The following is a 24,312-nucleotide window of genomic DNA, read 5'->3' as shown; positions in this document are numbered from 1 at the left end:
GTCCAACCTCTTTCTGAATTTGTCCACCCAAAATTTAATGAAGTGTGGACTTACAAAAAATTTGCCATTTGCTCATAAAATGAGCAACATAGAGTAAAGTAGTATTCTTACCACCTGTCTACATCCCACAAGTGAGGTCAGAAGACAGTTTCACTCACACGGTTCACAAGAGGGTGTCCCCAACTCATGAACAACATGCACAATTCATGCATGCAACAAAACAGTTCATGAGAAAACAGGTTCAAAACCTACACGCATAGATGTAATGCAAGAATGCACCATGGAACAGTTTTCCATTTCATTTAGCTAGTAACCCATAAAATGAGCAACATAGAGTAAAGTACCACCTGTCTACATCCCACAAGTGAGGTCAGAAGACAGTTTCACTCGCACGGTTCACAAGAGGGCGTTCCCAACTCATGAACAACACGCACAATTCACGCATGCAACAAAACAATTCATGCGAAAACAGGTTCAAAACCTTACACGCATAGATGCAATGCAAGAAAGCACCATGGAATAGTTTTCCATTTTATTTAGCTAGTAACCCATGGTACCATATTTTGAATATGGACGCGGATCAATATCCCCAGCCTACATAACCAGCCTACTTGACAACAAGTCCTTGACCATGCCAGTCCATCTTATGGAACTCGTCCATAAGCCTGAAGCGGAGAAAATGCCCAAATAGTGACAAGAATAGCAGTAAGGGCTACCCAGTCTCACGTGTGAAGCGATGCATTAAAAGCTGGATTTTCCTAGTCGTGAGCAAACAGACAACAACATAGCAAACCGACTTGCATATGAGATAGGCTATATAAGCGATGGTTAGCTTTTTGCATATCTCATTTCATATTCTTTGTGAGAGCTAAAGTTTAAGGGCTGAGACAGCTACGAAGGGGCTAAAGGCAAGGTGGAAAGTGTAGGTCAAGGGGTCATCTTCAGGCCGAATGCAAGCTTAGCCAAGTGAAGGTATCCAAGTCAATTCACTTCTGGTTATTTACAGCCAGCAGTCTGTTAGTCTAATCATTCAACAAAGCAAATACACCCTACATGGTTGGGGCCCTGACCCAATCGTGTGTATCTGTCTCTCTTCTTGCTCTGCACTCTTACTTTCATCACATTGTGCTATACATCGTCAAGAACAAAGGGGCCAAAAGTATTTATCAAAGTATAATCCTTTTCTATAAGCTTCCACATGTTATAGTGGTATTGGAACGTTGCATTTTGGTGAAGAAATTCAGCCAAGGAGAAAAAAAGGGATTTTTTTTCCGCTTTTGTGGTTGGTTTTTAGATGCGAGAAGCACTCCCTATTCTGGTGTGACTCCTGTCCCTTGAAGGACGGTTTGTTTTTAGTGAAGTGACCGGAAACGTCTCCCATACACATAGTGGATGGTTTAATTATGGCCATGAAGAACCTTGACCACTCCCACTTTGCATGAGAGGATGACCCTCCCAAATCCACAAACGCGAGGATCTCGCTCTTGTGTGTTGGCTGGTGGAAGGTCTATGTGCCACTCGTGCGCATGGAAACCAATCACCCTCACCCTCTGCATGATGCATCCCTTGAAATCCTCCATAGGGGGCTCTACTCTCTCAAGTTTTCCATAAGGTTCGATAAAGAAGGTGAGTAAGGCGGAACTCTCATCAGCGCCATTGACGGCCGAGGTATGTCATGCCTGGTGAACACTCCCAACCACTGCCGGGGGGGTGTGGTGTGGGGGAGGGTTTGGGGTTGGGGCCAGCCACTCCGGGGGGATGGAAGAGTTTATGTCGAGGCTAAAATTTGTCCCTACCCCATATCCCAGTGAGGCTCCTGTCATGGGCCTTTGAGGGTAGCTGTCTGAAAATAAGCCAATCTCTAAGTGACCGAGCGGGACCCATACTCAAAGCTCCCCACCATACGTACGAGTGAGCCCCAGCATGTGACCATTGGGCAAACGGACCAGGGGGTTCTAGATCAAAGGGTGTTAGAGATGCTCCTCGGATGCAATTGGAGTGGATTGCTAAAGGATGACTTGAGGTGATCCCAATTATGCAAGAGGCTGGCTGCAAATCTGTCCTCAAATGTAGGGCTAAAGCCACAAGCTTGCATCTCCGTGAAGATCCATGTCGTACTTTGGGGCCAAGGGCCTCCCAAAGCCGGGATGTGGGTGGAGATCCTAGCTAGGAGGAAGTCCTTCTAGGGATCGCCGCCTAGAAGAAGGCCATGAACTATCAACTTGCCCAAAAGGGCACGGCTCTGAATGGAGGGGTCAATGATGCCCAAGCCTTTTTTGCATCGCAGTTGAATGATCACTCTTCAGGCCTCCTTGGCCCGGGCAAGCCTCCCATGGTCACCCTTGCTGCCAGCCCAACGAAAGTTGCGGATCAACCACTAAACGTGAATAATGCAAGCCCGGGAGAAGGCCCAACAGGAGGTGATGTGCCACATGGTGGCGAGAAGAACCTCATTCGTCACCATGACCCAGCCAACTAAGGAAAGCCTAGCTGAATTCCAGCACAACAGCTTATTTCGAATAGGGGCTATCTGCTACTTTGGGGAGATACTGATACCCACCTGGCATCCAAGATAACGGACTGGAGTGCCACTTGAGATCCACTCAAAAGCCTCAAGTAGACTCCAAGTCGGGTGGGTGATGAGCAACCAAGAATCCACACGAGTTGTGCTAATTGATTTGTGCTCCAGATGCACGGCAAAAGATCCGTATCACCTTGGCGAATCCCTGGAGGTTCCCCTCATCTCCGGAAAGGTATGCTGTTGTGTCATAAGCAACAACAAACAAAAATAGACAAGGTGCTGCGGATAGCCTTGCCAGACCAAGCGAGAAAGCAGAAATCTATCGCCTCTGGCTCCCTGAATGAGAACCTGGCTGTGTGAGCTTGACGAAAATATCTTTGTAGCCAGGCCACTTCATCTGGGGGATGTCTAATGGATGTAACTTCCCAAACATTTTTACTCTCTCGGCCTTGACTTTCTGACAGGTCAGACATTGACGTACATGAATAAGCACGTATTCACATGTCACATGCCATGCAGATTGCGATTGGCCAGCTACTTGGCCTCATCCAGTAGCCAGGCTACTTGGGTATTCACATGTCACATGCCGTGCATATTGTGATTGGCCAGCTACGGGTATCCTCCTACTGTCGACGGGTGGAGACAGGGCGGGTAGAGCAGATCTGCAGATTATGCCACACAGGGGTCGAGATAGAGGAGCACCATACCTGCCAGTGCCCAGTGTACTATGAGATCCGTGGGAGGGACCATTGTCTCTTCCGTGAGGGTTTTGGTCCATTATCCAGGATCATGGACCTCCTGGACCATCGTTGCCTGGGACTCTTCCTATTGGAGCTTAGCAGACAGAGAGATACACTCCTAAGAGAGTGTCGGCCACAATCACCACCCCTCCTTCCTCGCCAGTCGACCATCACCAGATTCTTCCAGGCCTAGGGAGAGGATATCGACATAGTGGACCCTGCGGGTGGTCCACCGCCCACCATCAGCTCCAGATCCAAGACATGCTCCACCGCCATCACACCACCTTCCCACGTACTGTGACAGAAGGGGACCTCTCGGCCATATTCAGTAACCCCATGGTTGACATACTTGAGAGAGGTGTACCCTCTTCTGGAGGATGATGTGCCCCACATGCTTCATATTCTCATGTACTCCATGATGAGACTCTCAGAGAGCTAATGTTAGCATTGTATCACTTTCTTCTCATAGACCCATTGGGCCTTTAGGAGACGTTTAATATAACTCTCTCTCTCCCCATCTTTTCCTTTAGTCAACAAAGGCTTCTCCATCTGTCCCTCTAGTGAACAAAGGCAGGCTCCTTATATATAAATTCTTCCCTTGTTTTAACAATAGTACATTCTACTTTATGATGTATGGACGATAATTTCAAAGATTAGTTCTGTTTTATCAAAGTTCAGTTTACCATTTAACAGGAGATTCTCTATGCACCTTTTTCCATTATAGGCATTTACAGTGAGCACATTCTTATAAATTGGCTAATATTTGTTGGCTGTAGCATTGTGCCTTGCTTGGGAGGCTCCATCTTACAAGTTTTGGTAAGTATGTTCAGCTGATTGACTGCCCCTTTTATGCCATTTTTGATATTTTTTTTCATTTTTATCAATGATACTAACATTTATAGAAGTTTTTCACTCATTAAATGGACCTTTCAGGTGGCCACAAATGATGGTTCCCACTTTCAAAATTGTTGAGTCACGGTGGGTTAAGCGTGTCTCCATTGGAGAGGATTTGTCCTTGATCAGGTTGGTGTCTCTGAGACTGACAGAACTCATGTTAAATTCTAACCTCTTACATTTGCCAAGAACGTACCTCATGTAGTGATTGTGAACATGACATTCAAAGGGTGAAAGTGCCATGGCCACTTGCAGCACGAGAAGTTCTCATGTATGCTTTTGAGCTGGAGGTCTTTGACGAAGAGCTCATCATAGTGCTCCTGCACTCAGTAAGGCTTCTGATCCTTTGTAGGATGCAGTATGCTTGTAATTGACGATGAGAGTTGCTACTTTTTGTTGTCTGAAATATTATATCTAGTCCACTTGGGTATGTGGCCATGTTAGATGGTTTTTTGAGTGCCTTAGGAATCCTTTAGTGGTGTCCAGGTTCCTGATACCTCTTCTCCAGAGGAGATTATTCATGGCCTCAAGCCTTCAGATGTTCCTGATGCATCACCAAATGTGGTCCGGATGGAGCTTGCCGGTGGCTTTGCTTTGCAAAGGTTGTCATCAGACCAAAGCTATTTCAGGTGACTAGTTTAATTTATGTAGATGGCTGAATTCACACATTATTCTCTTCTCACTTTTTGTTTCTTATAACATGTGATCTTGTCTGGAAAAGAAGTCTCAGCCTTACAAGTTTGTAATAGCATTCTTCCATTTTGTGCGTGCAACATATTTCAAGATTAATCCCATAGCAGAAACTAAACATCAACCCTGATGATCAAATTTAGCCCCAAAATAAGCATTAGCCTCACCAAAGTGTTCTGAATTTGGTCCTGGAAGGCAGTCAGCTCATCATAGTGTAACTGAAATATGCATGTTGGTATGTAACAAAACTTAACAAACTCAAATAAAATAGAAGTGGGAGTAACAAAGAAACGGTCTACATGTCGATGTAGAGATAAGTAAAATAAAAGGGGAAGTTATGAAGAAATGCTCTACAAGTTGATGTTGGAGATAAAAGGCTTGTAGTGGATACAAACACCGAAGGATCCACTGGGAGTTGAAGAGTGTATGGATGGATCCAGGAATACCTTCCAGGTGTAATCATAGATCCACTACTCATGCACCTTTGTGATGCAAGTCACTACATCTGGTACAAAGTTGAGTGCAGTAGCATGCTTCCTCAACATACTAGCTGCTTGTCTGCAAGGGATAATTGTATCTATAAAGCCCTTCTCTCGTGTGCCTCTGCAATAAGTTCCTCCTGTCAAACTGAGGTCTAGGTGCTGTCATTATGTTCTCTTCTGATCTCAATGGCCGGTCTTAGCCCAGTCATTTGTCTTTATTAATATGCAAAAAGGCTAAAATGGAGACCAAAGTGGTATGTGTGTACAATCTGAAAAAATTGTGGACGCTTCTTGCAAAAGATGAAAATGGATTGAAATGTGATGTATAGTGTGCATGTAATTGTCACATGCTGGATGCCAGACCTTGGTGGATCTTGGCTAGGAGCTCTTCTGTGAGGGTTGTAAGCTTGCTCTTTGTCTGGGGTTACAGATATGTCTTTTGAGGGGCTGTATGCTGATCCCGGCCTATGTTATACTTGTGTGATGTAATGTGTCGTGACATCCCAGCCTCCAGGCACTTGGTTGGAGGCCCGCCGTCCAGTCATTATCAAGAGTCAGTGTCGGGGTGTGTACAAATCCAGTTAGGTGGTACTAGTGACACCACATTCATCGGTGGGGGCATGGTTAAGGCTTTATAAATGTCATCAGGCAGCCCATTGGCCATTCAAAATTGGGGCCATTGATGGGGTTGTGGGTGCCCACAGCCAAGGGGCCAAGCCTCAAGTGTGAGGCGCCCATGGGAAAAGCACAAACATGCATTTTCCAGCCCACAACCAGCAGCCCACGACCAGCTTCATGAGCAAGTCAGCCAGCCCTACAGAGGTCACCCAGTTCCATAGCCCCTATATTAAGGTCGTTTCAGCCCTACGCATCCCATCTTTCATTCTTGAAAACCTCATTGTGATACCACTGCTAGAGGCAGCCCTAAAACACGAGCATATACAAGGTCAAAGAACAGTCCCAAATCAGCATTCAACCTAAACGCAGGTGATATCAGCTTGTGCAAGCAAAAACACAAGCACCTAGCTGTCTAGCAGATGCTATACAGGCAGCCAGCATTCAGCCCATTCTCCCAGCATTCTGCAAGTCCATTGGTCAGTAGTACAAACAGGGTTTTACAATCCTAAAGGTCAGTCTTTACATTCACATAGTAATATAAGCAACTACACCTACAGGTGGGTGCCCTTCTGAGGGTTATTGGTACCCAAAAACTGTCCTCTTCTCTCTCTCTCTTCACCATCTCTCTCTTTCTCTTTCTTGCAAGTTTAATTTTGAGATCTCTTGCATGATATCAAGTAAACGGTTAACAGTATTGGTTCTTATCAAACCATCAGCTTGCTACACAGGATAACCTGAACTTCGATTGGTACATCTTTCTGCCGTATTAGTGGACATGCAGGTTTCTTTTGAAGTCCTTGTCCAAGTTGCAATGAGTTGGTTTATATTAATTCTTTCTTACCAGCGGTGTAGTTTGCTTGTCTTAGTGTGAACATCTTCACAAAGTCTCTTGGGAGAGGACCACATCCCGCGCTACCCCCTCCTACCTTTTGCTCATCCCTAGCATGCCCCGCACAACACCTCCTCATGTTCCCTCCCCCTCCCCCTATTCCTCATCCCTGACTCCCGCTCCCAAGGCTGCTCCCCCTTTCCTTTCTCCCTCTGCCCTCCCTTGGGCTTTTTCCAAGCGGGGTGGGGCGGCTGTCTAGTACGGCCTGATCCACCCAAATCCCAAATCAAGTCATGTAAACAATATTCTAATCTAGTGGAGATGGTCATTTTCTCCTTGCCAGTCTCTGTCCTCTCCCCAGAGTCTGAGGGTGCTCCTCCCTGCATCATGGGACATCTGATGGACTACTTTTTCATATGCCTCCCATTGGAGGCGAGCTCTGTAGTGGAGGTGGTGGCGTCTCTGAGAGTATGCGTGGTTCTTCACTACTCTCCCCCTTCTCTCTCAGATGTTGCAACCGTTTTCTCCTCCCCCCTGAGTGTGGCTTCCAAGCAGGAGTAGGACTGCGACTCGGTGGAGGTTGCCTTCATGAGCCGGGCCATCACCTTCTCTTACTCTGGGGGGAATCTCAGGACCCTGAAGGCTATTGAGACAGCTTGGTTGACTTGTCACGTGGAGCTGGAGATTTTTACAGCTGCGGGTCTGAGGTCACCCTGCTCACCTTCTTTCACCTCAGCTTTGTTGTGGAGAGGGGGGTATTCAGATACATTCACAGTGATCCACCTTGTAGTGGCTCATGATGGTGCGAATGCCGTGTGGGCCTTCTTGTCCACCTATATTTGGGCTCACTTGGAGCATTTGTACCCTAGGATGGACCCTCGTGAGCCCAGGCCTCGAGAGCCTGCAACCTCTACCCATAACCATGTAGATCATGTCTTGGAACATCCATGGTCTTGGCCATTTGCACCTTGGAGGAGCTCTTGGATGCAGAGTTTGCTGATGACACAGCTTCGTACCTATCTAACTTCGATGGGAATCTCCAGCGCTTTACAGAGGCTATTGAGCTGTTTTGCCTCGCTTTTAGTGCATGTGTCAACTGCCACAAGTCGTGCTATTTTTGGGTGGGGAAACACCACCCCCCTCCCCCCCCCACAGCCAACCACCCCACAACACCTTCCCAACCTGATGCTTGCCAGTGGATGCCCAGAGACACATCGGCATGCTGCCTTGGATGTCAGCTACAGATAGTCCCCCTCCTCTTGAACATCCAGAGGAAGCTTGAACATCCAGAGGAAGCTACTATTCTGGAGCTCAACTTGCTTTACTCTTGCTAGCCGGGTGGTTGTGGCCAACTAGGTTTTGTTGGCTTCTTTGTGGTACATTGCTTTGTGCTGGTCATTTTCCTTCTCATGCATTTGCTAGGTTCGGAGGCTTATCTCAACTTCTTGTATTCTGGTAGCGATGGGTGCATTACTAGGGCCAAGGTGACTTGGCGTTTGATTGCGCTCTGTGCCCCCCCCCCCCCCCCCCCCCCCCCCCCCCATCCCATTCCTGGCATCAAGGGGATATTCTTGATGACTCCTATGCACAAGCTTAGTGCCTCTTCTGAGGATAAGTTTGGGTCTATCCTTTTTCGGGCCTAGCAGATGATCCAAGCAAAGCTCATCCAAGATACCCAAGATCTCGAACACTGCAAGACGACTTTGTGCCATTGCGAAGGCTCACATCCCCTCCTTGCGGCATAAGACAAAGACCTGTTTAGGAACTTGCAGATGACCAACTTTTACCTGATTGAGCACTCTCCGTTTGTCCAACCATCCATGAAAAAACATTGTAAACCTCTGAGTATCCTCTCGTAGCCCACGAGAAGAACACTCTAAGAGCCAAACTCCAGCCACTAGTACATCAGCTTAGATGGAGCACAAGAACTGCTTGCACCGTCTCCAATGCACCTTGAAGGAAGAAAGAAGAACCAAGAACTATCTCCTTAGAAACGTCCACCAAATGTGCATCCATCATTATTGCTCGGCACTTGTATGTCTAAACCACCCATGTCATGTGGAACATACTCCAAGTAATATATCCATTGATACACCGAAGTCAAAACCCTGGTTGTTGTCAGGATAGTCTCTAGGAAATCTGTGTACTATGAAGATACACCAACTTGCCTATCCTCCCCTGATGAAGCAAAATGACATGTTCTCCTGTGGTGCCTCCATGACATTAGACACTAAAGATACTCCATCCAATGCAAACGGCAGGTGTGAGAAGAGTCCTCTTGAACGACCCCAAACACTAAAGCGATCGTGACTGAAGGTAAAGATTATCCACTGAGTGCAAACAGCAACTATGAAGACTCTCCCTTAGAGACCTAGATGAAAACTACCTCTATTCGTACCTACGGTCTGATGCAATGAAGTATCTTGGGTGTGTGCTCAACTTGAGAAATGAAAAAAGCTGAGATGCACACACATGCATCTCCTTCACACTTATCCTCAGGTTCTAAAGAAGCCTCCTTTTGAGACTGCTCCTCCATTTCTGAAGAAGCTGCCTCCTCGGATTGCTCCTCCAATGTCTTTGGACAATCCTTCACACGAGCTTGGTGGAGTCACAATAAAAGCATTATCCAGTAGCCATCTTGGCGTGGCGCTCTTCAGGGGTGAGGCGAGTCACCGAGGCTCCCCCACTTGCCTTGTCCTTATCACGCTTGGCCTTGGATTGGCTACCCTTATCTTTGACTTTTGCTGCCCTTGTTGTTGAGTTCTAGACTTGGACCTCTCCTGCATCTTGAGGGTTGTAGCTGTAGGATTATACATATGTGGCAGTGACCATGTGAAAGGGGGCTTAACAAGGGAATTTTACACATTATAGAGGTCTATTTCCCCTGGACATTTGGTGTGTCCGGACACCTATACTTTTACATTCCGGGTTTGTACCTAGGGTACTTGTGGTTGTACACATCTTATCACTTCATTCTAGTATATCCACACTTCCAAGCTATTTATGCTCTACTCGTTTGGCCATACAGTATGCTCTTTCTCAGTTGAGTAGATTCATGCATTGTCCGAGCACTACACATTGGCAAGCGTGTAAACGTGTCTTTCGCTATCTTAAAGGCACTATAAACTTTGCCTTGTTTTATGGCAGTTCTTCTACACTATGCTTGCTTGCATTTATAGACAGTGATTGGGCAGGTTGCTATGACACGCGAGGGTCAACCATTGGTAACTGTTTTCTTCTCGGTGACTCATGCATCTCATGGCTCAGTAAGAAGCAGCCTACAGTGGCCACTTCTAGCTGTGAAGCTGAATACAGGGCAGCCTTTACAGCTACTGTGGAATGTGTTTGGCTACGACGCCTTGTAGCCGATCTTGGTGTTGGACAACAGTCCCCTACCACCATTTACATTGACAGTCAGAGTGCTTTGGCAGTTGCACGAAACCCAGTATTTCATGCCCGCACAAAGCATATTGAGATTCACTATCATCATGTTAGGAAAAGGCTCCATGCAGGAGCGATTGACTTGGCTTATGTGTCTACACATGCCAATATAGCAAATGGGTTTACAAAGCCTCTTTCGAGGGAAAAGTTTGAAGCTTTCCGCAAAGCTTTGAGCTTACAGCCTCTACCAGGGTAGTCTGCTACACCCTGTCCCCGTCACACCATTCACTTGAGGGGGGTTTGTTGGTCATGACCACTCCCGGTTAGTTCAGGTGTGAACACAGCTTACTCACGGGCACTTTTTCCGTGTGATTGGACACAGGTTTTTTTCCTGTGTGAACACACTTATGTGTGTTGGGCACTTTGCCCTAGGCTACTTTATGTACTCACATTGTACTTTCATTTAATTATCATTGAGTATGGTCAAGCTTTTTGCTTTCAAATGCAATTGGGCGTCCCCCTTGCATTAAAACGCCCCAATGGCTTCCCCACTAGCGTCTGTTTCTATGACAAACCGCTCATTAGGGTCCAATATACTCAAGATAGGTGCAACTACGATTGCAACCTCGAGTTTCTCAAAACTACTTCATTTGTGGATCCTCCCAACAGATAGTTTTGCCTTTAGTTCTCAGCTGATCTGTCAACGGGACTGCGATCTTCGCGTAGTCCTTTACATATTGTTAGTAAAACCCCGACAAACCTAGAAAAATTTGTAGTTCCTCTAAGTTTTTGAATGAGTACACAGAGTGGAAGCAAACAAGCACTAGAGTGTGCTAAGAGAGAGTGCAAGAGAGAGAGAGAGAGAGAGAGAGAGAGAGAGAGAGAGAGAGAGAGAGAGAGATATGAAGCAACTATGCTGAATATACTGAAGTGATACAGTCCCAAGCAAGAGACATGAAGAGTCTCATAAGTGAGGGAGCAAAAAGAAAGACTAGACTATGAGAAAAGTGGGAGGCCAGCCCACCTGTTTATAGGTAAGAGAGGTTGGCCGACTGGACATGGGTCTGTTGGCCGACTGGAAAAATCCCATAAAAATGTACAAAAATAGGGTGGCCAACCCACAACCAAGGGCCATGAAAAGGGACCAAAAGGGACACCAAATATGAGCAGAAACTGGGGATGAATTGGCTAACACCCCCTCTCAGCGCCAGATGCTAAACATACTCCGAGAAGCCGAAGATGAGGAGCTAAGGAAGCTTGAGAAACCGGCTTGGTGAACAAATCTGTTGCATTCTCCGCTGAAGGACAATACTCCAAACGCAAATCTCCAGCAAGAACCCGTTCACGAACATAGTGATACTATATCTCAATGTGTTTCGTACGAGCATGAAACACATGGTTCTTGGTGATGGCGATGCAACTCTGATTGTCACACCAAAGAAGAGTAGATCCGGTAGGAGAACAACCAAGCTCCTCCAATAATCTCCGCAACCAAATTGCCTCACATGCAGCATAACAAACTGCACGATACTCCGCCTCTGTAGAGGAAAGCGCCACAGTAGGCTGCTTTTTACTGCTCCATGAAATGGCTCCAGACCCAAGTGAAAAACCACAACCATGGTCGAACGCCGAGTATCTGGATCTCCAGCATAATCTGAGTTAGACCATCCAAGAAGAGTGCATCCTTGGCCATAGAAGATGCCAAAGTCTAGAGTACCATGCAAGTACCGAAGAACTCTGAGAGCACACTGCCAATGCTACTGACGGGGTTTGGATGAGAAAGAACTCAATAAGTTGACTGCGAAACATACGTCCAATCGGGAGTAGGTCAACCAAACCAAACAACCGACAAGAACCCAATACTGTCCTTGATCAATCCTTGGAGAAGCATCAAGAAGTGAGAGCTTCTCACTAGTATCCATAGGAGAAGATACTGGTTTGCATCCAGTCATCTGAAATCTATCAAGTATCTCCTGTGTGTACTTTTGCTGAGAGAAGAAAATGCCCTTTGGGGTCTGCCAAATCTCAAAGCCAAGAAAATAATGCAGAAGGCCAAGATCCATCATCTCAAACTGTCTCCAAAGCATCCCTGATTGAACGGATCCTCACAGAATAAGAACTTGTAAAGATGAGGTCATCAAAATAGACCACAATGATAACAATCAACCCCCTCTCAAGGAGGATATAAAGGTTCGAATCTGCATGAGAACGGTGCAGGCCAAGCTTTTGAAAGAACTCATCAATCCGCTGGTACCAAGCCCGTGGAGCGTGCTTAAGACCATATAAAGCTTTCTTCAGCTGGTACACCTGATCTTGTTTGCCTGGAACAACAAATCCTGGCGGTTGATCAACATAAACCTCTTGTGTAAGCTCTCCATTCAAGAAAGCCGACTTGACGTCCATTTGGAATACAGGCCATCTATGATGTCTTGCAAGAGCAAGAACGGTGCGAATGGTAGTCATCCGGGCCGTCTCATCGAAGGTCTCATCGAAGTCGACTCCAGGGCGCTGAGCATAACCCTTGGCAACCAACCTCGCCTTGTGCTTGTCCAAGTTGCCATCAGCTCGGAACTTCGATTTGAAGATCCAGCGCACACCAATCACCTTGCACTGTAGTGGCCTAGGCACCAAAATCCAAGTGTCATTCCGTTCAATAGCATCCAACTTTGCCTGCATAGCACGACACCAAGGCTCATGTGAAAGAGCCTCGTCCACAGCAGTGGGATCAGAAGGACTATGAATGATAGAGGACATAAAAGCATAGTTAACAAACATGTTGCCCTCATGAATTTGTTTCCCTGAAACTCTGGAAGATCGCCTGAGAGAACCAGGCGGAGGAGCAGAAGGAAGCTTAGGTAACCCAGAATCACGAACTGTCTGAAAATACCATCCAGGCACAGATCTGCTCGAACTCGCTGGAGGAGCAGAGTCATCATCATCTGATTGAGAATCTGCAGGCTGGAGGTGTAACATAAGTAGAGGGAGGAGGCGGCGGCGGAGAAGGAGGCGGAGGAAGAAGAATCTCACTAGCCCCCTCTGAAGATGCAGGAGTCTCGTCGAACACCACATCACGGCCCACAACTTTGCCGGCCTGCTGATCATATAGACGATATGCCTTGGACACACTGCTATATCCGAGAAAAGTCATGCGCTGAGACTTCGAGTCCAACTTGGAGCGATGCTCCTTAGGCACATGTACGCTGAACAACCAAATACTCGGAAATGAACAACAGAGGGCTTCTCACCATGGAAATCCTCATATGGAGTTTTATCTGGAAGCGCAGGAGTAGGAGACTTGTTTTGAATGTAGACAGTAGTAGAAGCCGCCTCAGCCCAGAAACGTCGAGGTAACGAAGAATGCTCAAGCATAGCACGAGCCATCTCCATAATGGTCCTATTCTTCCTCTCTGCAACTCCATTTTGTGATGGAGTATATGTTGTAGTAAGCTGTCTCCGAATGCCATGAGCCTTGCAATATTGCTGAAACTCCTGGGATGTAAACTCACCCTCTCTGTCGGTCCTGAGAGCCTTGACTGAGGAACCGGTCTCTTTTTCCACCTCAACTCTCCAATCACAAAAGTGCTGAAAAGCCTTATCCTTGGACTTCAAAAAGAAGACCCAAGTATATCTGGAGAAGTTATCCACCATCACGAGCATGTACAACGCCTTACTCAAAGACGCGGTACTCATAGGGCCACATAAGTCTGCATGAATAAGAGCAAGTGATGTTGAAGATCTGTGTGTCGCCTCCTTTGGAAAGGCGGCTCGGTGTTGCTTCCCTTGTAAACAAGAGGAACAAACAGAAGATGGAGCCTTGATGGTCGGTAAACCCTCGACCAACCCATCCTTAGAAGCTCGTTGTAGAAGCTGATAGCTCAAATGGCCAAACCAAGCATGCCAAAGAGCTGAAGAAGAACCAGAAGAAAGCAAAGCGGTCAACTTGTACAAACCACTATCTTGGACTCCCTGAGCCAAGATGCTACAAGTCTCCTTATCACGAATGGTGATCTCATAACGAGAGAAGATCACCTCCGCACCCTGAGCTGTAAGAGCACTCCCTGACAAAAGGTTAAATGCCAAATCTGGAATGTACAGAACATCAGAGAAGTACCTCTTGTCCTTAGAGGAGCGAAAGATGGGGATGGTGCCATGTCCATGCACTGGCACGGAAGAAGAATCACCCAAAGTGATCTCGCCTGTCCTGGCAATGAAGTCCTCGAACCAATCTCGATGGGGTGTCATGTGAGCAGTAGCACCGCTATCCACAATCCACAACCGTGACTGAGAAGTCACAAGAGCAAGTACACGATGAGTACCTGCTAATAGAAGAATACCATCATTCTTCTTGGTCTAAGCGCTGTAGAGGAAGAGTTCTTTGCTTCTTCATCCCGCTTCTTCTTGTGACATTGGGGCGATTTATGACCCTTCTTGCCACAATAATGACACTCAATGTCCTTGTTTTTAGAAGATCTGCTTTTGTCTTTCTCTTTATCCTTGTTGTTATCCTTGGAGTTCTTGTTAGAACCCCCTTTCCCTTTCTTCTGTTGATTCTTCCCTTTATCTCGTGCAGCCAAAGCTCCATTAGAACCACCAGAGGTGCCAGTCCGCTCCTCAAAGCGAGACTCAATCTGCATAATGGAGGGGAGAACTTCCTCCCAAGTAACTGGAACAGGACGAGGAGAAGAAACAAGAGACTGAAAATAAGCATCAAACCTCTCTGGAAGCTTGGAGAGAAGCTGAATAGCCATATCCTCTGTAGGGATATCCTTGCCACAAACAGCAAGCTTGTCCCGGAGATCTTTTATCTTCGAGATGAATCTCTATGTACCACATGTATTTTGTCACGAAGCTCCTCCCTGTATTTTGTCACGAAGCTCCTCCCTGTAAAGTATTGCCACTCCTCTAGATCCTCTGGTACCTCCCACTGTGCGTGGCTGAGGGCGGAAAACTGATTCCCATCTATAACCCCGGACATCAGGAAGCCTCTTGTTTGTGCACTGATGGGTCTCCGTATACATAGCAATATCACTGTGTCTGAAAGTATCCTCAAAGTATCTTGCATTTGTTCTAAGGGCTCCGTTGCAATTCCACGCCGTGAATCACAAGGTCTCATAGGCCGCGCACCGTCAAGCGGGTCTCCTCTCCGTAATGATGACTCGGCCATCTCTGTATACCGTCCATTTCCCCTCTTTCCTTGCCTCAAGCACACGCGGCATGTGTTCCTTCCAGTGTGCTATCTGTGCCGGTGTAAGGTCCTCATCCAAATAAATCTTTTCCCCCTTAAGGGCCATCCTTTTGGAGAGGAAGGCCTTCTTCTTCTCCAAGTCACCAAACCTGATGATCAATATCTTCGCCCTGGTTTCATCTCTGCATACTCGCCATGCTCCTGTAATGGGTACATCAGTGGCTCCAGTTTTTGTTGCAACAGCGTTTGCATCCTCTTGGGGATTTCCCTTATCTTCCCACCCAACTACACGTACATGTAAGGCACATGCCCGTCTCTTGGCTTCCTCTTCCAATGTAGCATTCATCACCTCTACTTTATTGATTGGTGTATCCTTCTGTTTTTTTACTACTTCAATCCATGGGTTGACTTCCTCAATTTGTTTCTTTGTGGCACTGGCAATTTCAGCCCATGAATGCATTTCCTTCTCACATGCAGCCACTTTTGCCTTACATGATTCCAAAGTGTTTTGCATTTCTGTGATGTCTTTTTCGCGGTTAGCCATACATGTCTTCAAAGTGCCTTCGTACCATGCAACTGTTGTGCCAATCTCTCGGAGCATGTCATCCTTCCATTTCTGCATCTCTTTTTTCATTTCCGTGTGCATCAAGGCTTGGGCTAATTCCATCTCAACCCGTACTTGGGCTTGCATTTCTCCCTTCAATTGGACATATATCTCTTCCTTCAGCGTTTCGTATATCACTTTCCTTTGGGCATGCATCTGCTCGGTCCATTCCTTTTCAAGCTCCTGTCGCATGGTGTTCATCTCTCTCCTTATGTGAAGCTGTAGCTCCTCATAAAGGGCCTCATTTAGTCAGGCCTTCTTTGTAATCCTTCGTGAGCCAGGGGACATGATTCCTGCCCTCAGTCTTCTGCGGCAGGCGCTCTACCTCTTGTGCTTCGGAGTGGCTAAGTCTTTAAGCAGGCTTGCTTATAAGCTTAGAACCTGGTAGTACATCAATGGAATGGTCTACCTCCCTAGATGGTGGGACCCTATCCGGCAAATCTTCGGAAAAAACATCATGATACTCTCGCAATAAAGAATTTAAAGTATGTACGTACTTACCATTTTTTACTGTCTTGTTTTCAGCCTTGGATTTTTTAAAGTTTTTCTCACATGCAGACAATAGGGTTTACAAAACAGGGGTCTCGTCCAAGGTCATTTACATTTATTGTTTCATCTACGGAAACTTTATTCATTTCTGTTTCATCTACATAAAACAAAATTATGCAAAAGGTTACAAATGTATACGTGCTCAATCTCGTCGAGCTCGTAGGCACGGTACAACTCCATGGACGATGTCAAAGGCATAGCTGGCACATCATGCTCACCATGCAAAGTAATGCATCTATCCTTATGCATGAACTCTAGGCTATTATCCTGGTAACTACGACGTAGGATAGGGTCCAGGTTATACAACCACTCCTTGCCTAGATAGACATCTGCCCTAGCTAAATGCATGACCTGGAAATTAAGTGTAGCCTCGTAGCCTTGCATAGCAAGTGGAACTCCCAAAACCATTGTGTCCCAAACGGTTTTGTCATAACCATTAGCAAGCGAAACTGTGTACTTATGGTCACTCTTGGTCTTGAAGCTTTAACTTTTTGACCAACGAGCAGTTAAGAAAGTTGTGCGTGTGGCTCCATCATCAATCATAATGGTGACTTTACAGCCACCAATCTTGCGATAGAAACGAATCAAATCGTGTAGTCCGAAAGATGGCTGCCACATAATCTGTGAAACACAACAGGCATGGGTGTTGTTTGTATGGTAGACTGTCACCTCTTTAGACTCTGCGGACCGGAGAAGTAACCCTTGCACCGTATGCACTTGCCGAGAGGATTTACCATCTTGGCATCACTAGAACTATCTCCAGCTTTATCACCCAGCTTGGTACAAGCCGCCTTGCTATGCTCCGCCTCAAAGCAGTGAAAGAACAAATTTTCTTTCTTTGCTTCTTTGTATTACTGCTGTTTTTGGAGTTTTGTAGGGTTTTTCTCTCTATTTTTTCTCATCGAAATCCTTAGGCTCCTTAGGTTGTACATAACTCTCGTAATCTGGGTCAAGACCTCGCATGAACCCACGAAGAGTTTGGTAGCATCGATTCCCTTTAACTTCAGCACTATTTCTCGATAGTTCGAGATACATTGGGTGAGCAAAATGCCAAGCATAGAGCATGTATCCCACTCACACCAAGACCTCAGAAGCTCATTAACTGGTAAAACCTCTTTGCGGAATGTTGTCTCGAACTCTATCCAAGTACGAGGGCATCTGGCACTGTCAGCCAAACTCATTCACCATTTATAAGCTTTGCCTGTCAAGGACAAACTTGCCTCGATGGGTCTCACTTCCTCTGGCGTATGCCTAAGGTTATGTAAGTCTCACCACTTCTGTAAGAAAATGTTGTCTACATCTTTTTTGTGTTCCTTTTCCTTTCCCCCCCCAAAGCTCGGCGCTTTGAGATCTTTGAAGATCCCAATAGATGCTACGGACTGCTTTTTAGACTCTACGGACTGCCACCCTATGGAAGTCTCAACTTCCTATTGAGAAGAAGTAAATTGTACTCTTCTTTGCACGGGCATAGGAGACGCAACACTAGCAATAGGAGTAGTCTAAATGGTGGTGCAAACTCTTAAGGATGGTCAAAATTTCATTTTGATTTTGTTCTAAGGTTTGGCTCTTAGCAAAAAGATGCAAAATGGACTCGCATGAGACCTCCTACTCCGAGATGTCAGCCTCGAGTCGGGCATTAGGATGTATGTCACCGAACTCGTCCTCGTTCAGGAGGTCGTCATTTGTGCCTGGATCCAACAGTGTATTGCTAGTCTCTACGGACTGGTCGACTAGCAGTTGGTTGCCTTCAGTCTGTGTGGATGGAATCATGGGGTTGTCTATGGAGAAGGACGGGGTGAAGGACGTGCCCCCTACACCACTCTTTAACTCCTGCGTGCCAAGTCGTGAGGTGGACGGCATGCAAGGACAGCTTGCTGCATGTGGGCAAGCTTAGCTTGTGTAAGGCCGGAGATAGGCGATAATACTCGAGAAATACACTGAGATAGGTACGCAACCCTCACTTGAAGCCATTTTTTAAATAAATAAAAATTACAAAAACTATGCAACAAACAAATGCAAAAAACTTTATGGAGTGCATGAATGGAAGCAACTACCTGATATGTCCCGGAATGTATCGGCTGATGGCGTGTTGCGTTGCTGTCGATGGAACCTCAAAGCCAATGGCGCTCTTAACTACGCTGGAATTACCTCGAGCTTGCTCGTATTCTCTTGGATGCCTGTAGGCACGCACACGAGGGTAAGAGCTCACTGAAAAACAATGCCAATTCCCAGTGTGTGTCTACGTGCGTGGACGCCCACCACCAATGGTAGAGTAATCTGCCCAAAATTGCTGCAGCATGTCAATGACCAAGAAAGGACATGCGAATGACGATTGCAGCCTTGTTGCTTCTGGGAGAACACACCATACACTTGATTTTCTCTGCTAATATCTCTCTTGCTTGTGTGTGTAGAAGAGTACACGGAGTACTGCCTATCAGAAGGCCACAAGCATTCGAATGTGCAGCGCCCTTGCGCTCTTTGCCTTTATTTTTATTTTTTAAGCTGCGGGGTTGCGTTGCTGCTTGCCAACGTTGGAGATGCTAGCCGGCTATGGTGGTTGCTGTCGGCCACGCTTGGCGATAACCGGTTGCTCGCATGGCATCTTATCGAAGGGTGTGACCTGGGTGTCACCCTTCCATTCCCTGTGTTGGGGGGCTGCGTGTCAGGCCGAAAACGGAGTGAAGGCCACTTTCCTTTTGCCGGCAGAGGAGGGATAATGTAGCCCTTGAGTGCTGCTGACTAGTGGTGTCGGTGCTCACTGCTGCCGGCCAGTGGCCCGTTGGTCGTCGTTGTTGCTAGTCGCCGCACAAGAAGAAACTAGATGGCGGCCCACAAGGAGAACTAAATGGTGGCCATAACCGGTCGGCTCTGTCAACTGCTTGCTTAGGGCTCTTGGTTAGCTCATGGCCTCTGTTGGAAGTGGTGCGTGCTGCGGGCTAGCTACCTTCGCTGCAGAGAAGGCGAGGGGCTCTTGGCTAGCTCAAGGCCTCTGTGGCTGCTGTGTATTGGCCGCTTCAAGCGCCCAACATTCGTAGCGCCCAGCGCTTGTGTGTTACCTTGGTTGCGCACTCTTGCTGCTGAATGCAATAGTCCAAAGAAGCGGTTCCTTCCAATTGCCGAGAGAGAGAGAGAGAGAGAGAGAAAAAGAAACGCTTTGCTCTTCTTCTCTGTGTAAACCTTATCCACATAGCCAAGTAAAAAAACGATGAGATTTCAACCATTAAACAAAATCTTATCTTGTTTTTTTGGAGCAAGGTCGTGTGTGGAAAGCCTATTCGAATGTGGCTCTGATACCAATGTTGCATTGCCCGTCAGGAAGACACCAAGATGAGGGAGGAGAGGAGAGCCAGCCATAGGGCTTATGTAGTGGCGTGCTTGCCCACACTTGCACGGCCACCGTGATCCTCCGACCCGGGTGCCTCACCCCTAAATCCCGGACACTCTCGCCAATCGATCTTTGGCGATCGGGCTCCATGTCCGATTGAGCCCTTTGTAGCCGATTACAAGCTACGTGACAACCCCCCCATCTCTAGGAGCGCCTGCCATAGGCTCTGACACCCCCTTCATCTTTGTTGCTCCACTGTAATCCCATTTCAGCCAAATCGATCTCTAACAATCTGATGGCATCATCGTGGAAATCATACATTTGCAATTTCCTGCCTGCTATCCGATCATTAAAGTCCCCTAGTAAGAGTATGTCCCCCTGCTGGGAGAACTCTGCGATGTCAACAAATAGAGGTGCATATTGGGACTCCTCACTATCTGTCTCACAGTGTTCAAACCTCAAGTTTTCTGGTGGCCAGGCGTGGCGAGTCGCATCCACATAAACGGTGCTTCCTCATCCCGTCTTACCACTTTGAGCATCTGTTGCATATGGTGCTTAAATAGGCAGGCTACCCCCCCTTGAACTGCACACCCCTCTATTGGTCTAAAATCTCAGGCTCAGGGATGCTTCAGAGTAGAGCTACAGCTGGGTGGTGAGCTAGCCAATCCCCTTATGCGGAGGCCTTGAATTTATGTAATGATGTGCAGTTAGCTGCTATAGGTTGAAGCTGGTTGAGAGATCTTTGTAGTACACCAAGACGGTTTCTTCAAAATCCTCTCAAAACATACACAAAGGGATTAAAGTTATTGGTTATTTCTCCTTTGTACCTCGTTCTCACCGTAGTGCAATGATGGGTGCATGGCCTACGAAATGATTATGGCATTCTCACCTAAACACTTCGAAAACAGAATCGAGATTACAATACTATGTCATCATGCAACATCATAGGGTTACATTCATTCCATAAATGTGCTCACATGTACCATGTTGATGAATGTGAAAGGTCATAACACGAGAACAAGCTGGTTAAAGGTGCACCAAGATGACAATGACACAGCTGAGCTTCTGTTGCTCATGCAACCTCATAGGGCTACTAACATTCCAAAATCACCAGCGTGTTTATGATGCAACCTTCAGTTATAATGCATGCTACAGATGGGATATGCTTGGGAAGTACTGATATGCTTGCTTTGTTTCATGAAGGACTGTTGCAAATCTTGACATTAAGGTGGAATTTGTCCCTCCGTGGCTCATCAATTTCATCTCCAGGCAGCTAATAGGGCTTGGATTCAAACTTTATCAAAAAGTAAGTTAATGCCCATATCCATGCCACTACCTTCATTGCGCTCAATTGCAAGCTGGTCTCACAGGCAGCAGGAACAAGCATTTCTTTCTTCCTGCCTCGTCTTAAATGCTGAATAAATCACTAATAGAATTGTGCTGACAGATACTCATATCTATAAACAATGAGGAAGGAAGCAGTCGACACTTCCAGAAGTTGTTAGAAACTGAGCCCATGTATGCTCATATAGAAGCAGGGTTACAGTCAAGGCTGGCCAAAGGAGGCAAGGAGATGACTTTACTGAAAGAGGCAGCCCAGAAGAGGCCATCTAGTGGTGATGCCCCAAAAGTAGCCAAGTCAAGCAAATTGGAAGAGAAAGCAGTCCATTCTAGTGAAGCTATACCCTCTAGCTTGACTGAAATACTTCCAGCCTTGAATGAAAGGGTTACATCCGCAGAAGGTGCTCTGTGTAATGCAGTGGGAGAAGGTAGAGAAGCTGCAGGAGGCGTTGAAAGCAGTGATGCTGGGGTGGACCTTGACCCAGAGGTTCAGAAGGCTCTCCATGTTCTGGACAAAATGATATCCTTAGTTCAATCTCAGAAGGTGGGATCAATGAGTAACAGCTCGGTGATGATGCCTTCCAACAACAGTACTGCTGGATCATCCCACAACACATGTAAGAATTCAGTTGAAATTCAGTGTAGTGGTTTGTCAGATTGCCCACAGGAAGAGGAAGCCATTAATCTAAGAAATGTTCCTCAACGGCTAGAGAAGGCAGTGCCACTTGTACAAGTATTCGATAGAACTGAAGAACTGAATGTAAGCAATCAGAACTCGCAAATTGTAGCACTTAAAACAAAACAAAGATGGTTCTGTTTCAAAACTTCACCTCTGCGTTGTGGGCAAGGTATGTGTGGCTGATTTGCAAACGATAACGGTTCTATCTTTAGCATCAAGGGAGCTGATTCTACTGCATTCATTTCAGCTACAAATGGGCCATTACTGGGTTGAAAGAGAATCAAAATTTATGTTGTAAAACAGAAGCATCAAGGAAGCTGCTTCTTTTGTACCGTAAGGCCTAAACTACACAATAGAAAAGAATATTGTGGTTTCATGTCAATGAAAGCATGCCTTGTTGATGTGAGCACCCCTAGAACATAATGTTTACAAACTTCAGGATCTCTCTCTCTCTCTCTCTCTCTCTCTCTCTCTCTCACACACACACACACACACACACACACCCCTCCCCCTCCTTTGTGGTCTCGTGGGACAACACCCTAAGACCAAGGTCTCATGGGACACCTCCCAGGGCGCAAAGCAATAACAAGGAGTCTTTTTCTTCGTGGAATAAAGCTAAGAAAATTGATTTTCAAATGTTGAAACCTTAGGTTATAAGGTTTGCAAGGAGTCGTTTGTATGTAGAAGTTACTTTTTCCTCATATTTCATCTGTGAGCTGAAGTCAAGGCCCAAACACTTTTTTTTTTTTTGGATATGTGCATGGGGCTTCTCGAGATTGTGTCTTCATTTTGAAATATGAGACCTTCAGTGGTCGAGGAAAGAACACGGTGTAGTTTTACATGGATTATAGAAACTTTGAAGATATAATCATGCATGACACAAAGGAGCAATACCTTCCAATGGAGATTTGGGCCCAAGGTCCAAAGTGGGATCAAGAAGATGAGTTGGTTGCTTATGATGCATGTCAGGTTTCCGAGATTCTATCTTTGGTGTGTGTGGATACTTTTTTTTTCGTATACACCCGGGGCCCACTCAAGTGGGTGGAGCCGATTGTGCCATGCCTTGTGTTGTTGATTCACTTGTTATTGTTGGAACTGTATTCATTAACCCTATGGATTCCTTGCCAAATCTTTGGGGGGTTCGCCTCTCGAGTTGAAAAGTTCAACCACTTCACAAGGTGTTTGATGATGTGATCTCCTGTGGATGAGGTCTTGGAGCTTAAATGGACATGAACAAGGTGTGGAGATTGACACTACCTATGAAGACAAAGGAATCAGTAAGGAGACAATGCCATGTACTATGGACACAAATCTAGAAGACGACATCAAGATGGATCATGTGGAAGAAACATTCATCCTCATTGTATGCAAAGACAAGATCAAGAACAAGTTTTTTTTGGTTTATTTTTCTTTTACCGGTGAAAAGCTTAGGGGAGTTAGGGTTTTTGGTAAGTATTTATTTTTCTTAGTGTTTTTTTTTTGTTTTTTTTTGTTTTGCCAATGAAAAGCTTAGGGGAGTTATATCTCTACAAGATCCTTTCAGTGTTATCGGACATTCAAAGGGGAAAAATTAAGGAAATTGGTTTTCTGTGAGGAGCTTTGAACAACGACGACTTGTGGAAGCTTTGGAGTAATTTTTGAAGGCCAACAATCGAAGATACAAATTCAACGGGAAGCCCCAAAAAACCGTAGAAAGCTACTTCAAGTGGTAAAGGGGTCAACATCACTACTTTTTTGGAGACCCTTGGGCAAAAGGAAGAGCAAGCAAGGACCGTTGGATAAAGAAAGGGTGGAAAACCGCTCTGCAAAACCATTTAAGCACTAAACGCGGTTTCTGGAGAAAAGTGATAAGTAGAGGACTGTAGTGAAGTACGGGTTTTCACTTAGGGCACTATGGGGTTTTTACTTTGTACTCTGCTGTATGTATTTCAGTATATCTAGACCTCTTTTTTAAGTTTATATATATAACTATTATTATTATTGATCCCAAAAATAAAAAAGAGAAGAAACTTGGCCTCTTGCAAATCCGGATGTGAAGAGCAAGGAGAGGGGATTAGCCTCCTATCCTCAAAATTCCAAGAGGAGCAACATCAAGTAAATCCATAATGGAAGGCTAAAATCCATTCTCTAAATTCAAGCTTATATATATACTAGGTACTCAATTCATGCGTTGTTGTGGTATATAAAAGACATTAAGAAGCGAAACGCAGGAATGGAAGCCGGAATACAAAAGGTCAATCAAAATACAAAGGGTCAACCGAAGGGATTTTTTCCTCTTATTTTTTAGAAATCCAAGATTTCTTTTTTCTCTTCTCTCCTTGTGCCTTGGTTGTCCATAGTTAATATGTAATAGATATACATAAATATATATTGTTTTTTAATAAGTAATATTTTTCTAATAATAATAGTTAAAGAATTGAAAAGGGAAGGGAAGAGTTGAAATAAATAATATTAGGGAAAAAAACTAAGAGGAA

General features: G+C 45.8%; 1 protein-coding gene across 3 annotated transcripts in view; it reads left to right on the top strand.

The window, feature by feature from the left end:
• The window catches only part of LOC147621475 (uncharacterized), a 49,832-nt gene extending 27,612 nt beyond the window's left edge, over positions 1–22,220 (top strand). For 2 of the 3 annotated variants that reach the window (XM_086824213.1, XM_086824215.1), the window contains 6 exons: positions 4,038–4,077; positions 4,195–4,284; positions 4,385–4,484; positions 4,642–4,784; positions 21,022–21,124; positions 21,266–22,220. In XM_086824213.1, coding sequence (XP_086680339.1) covers positions 4,038–4,077; positions 4,195–4,284; positions 4,385–4,484; positions 4,642–4,784; positions 21,022–21,124; positions 21,266–22,021 — 1,232 coding nt within the window. In that variant the 3' untranslated portion in view covers positions 22,022–22,220. The remainder of the gene's footprint in view (positions 1–4,037; positions 4,078–4,194; positions 4,285–4,384; positions 4,485–4,641; positions 4,785–21,021; positions 21,125–21,265) is intronic. The other variant, XM_086824214.1, reaches the window with a different exon arrangement.
• The last annotated feature ends 2,092 nt before the right edge of the window (positions 22,221–24,312 follow it).

This window comes from Cibotium barometz, chromosome 30 (assembly GCF_041138505.1).
Source record: "Cibotium barometz isolate CiBa-2024 chromosome 30, ASM4113850v1, whole genome shotgun sequence".
Classification (NCBI taxonomy): Eukaryota; Viridiplantae; Streptophyta; class Polypodiopsida; order Cyatheales; family Cibotiaceae; genus Cibotium; species Cibotium barometz.
This window is presented reverse-complemented; position numbering and strand designations above follow the sequence as displayed.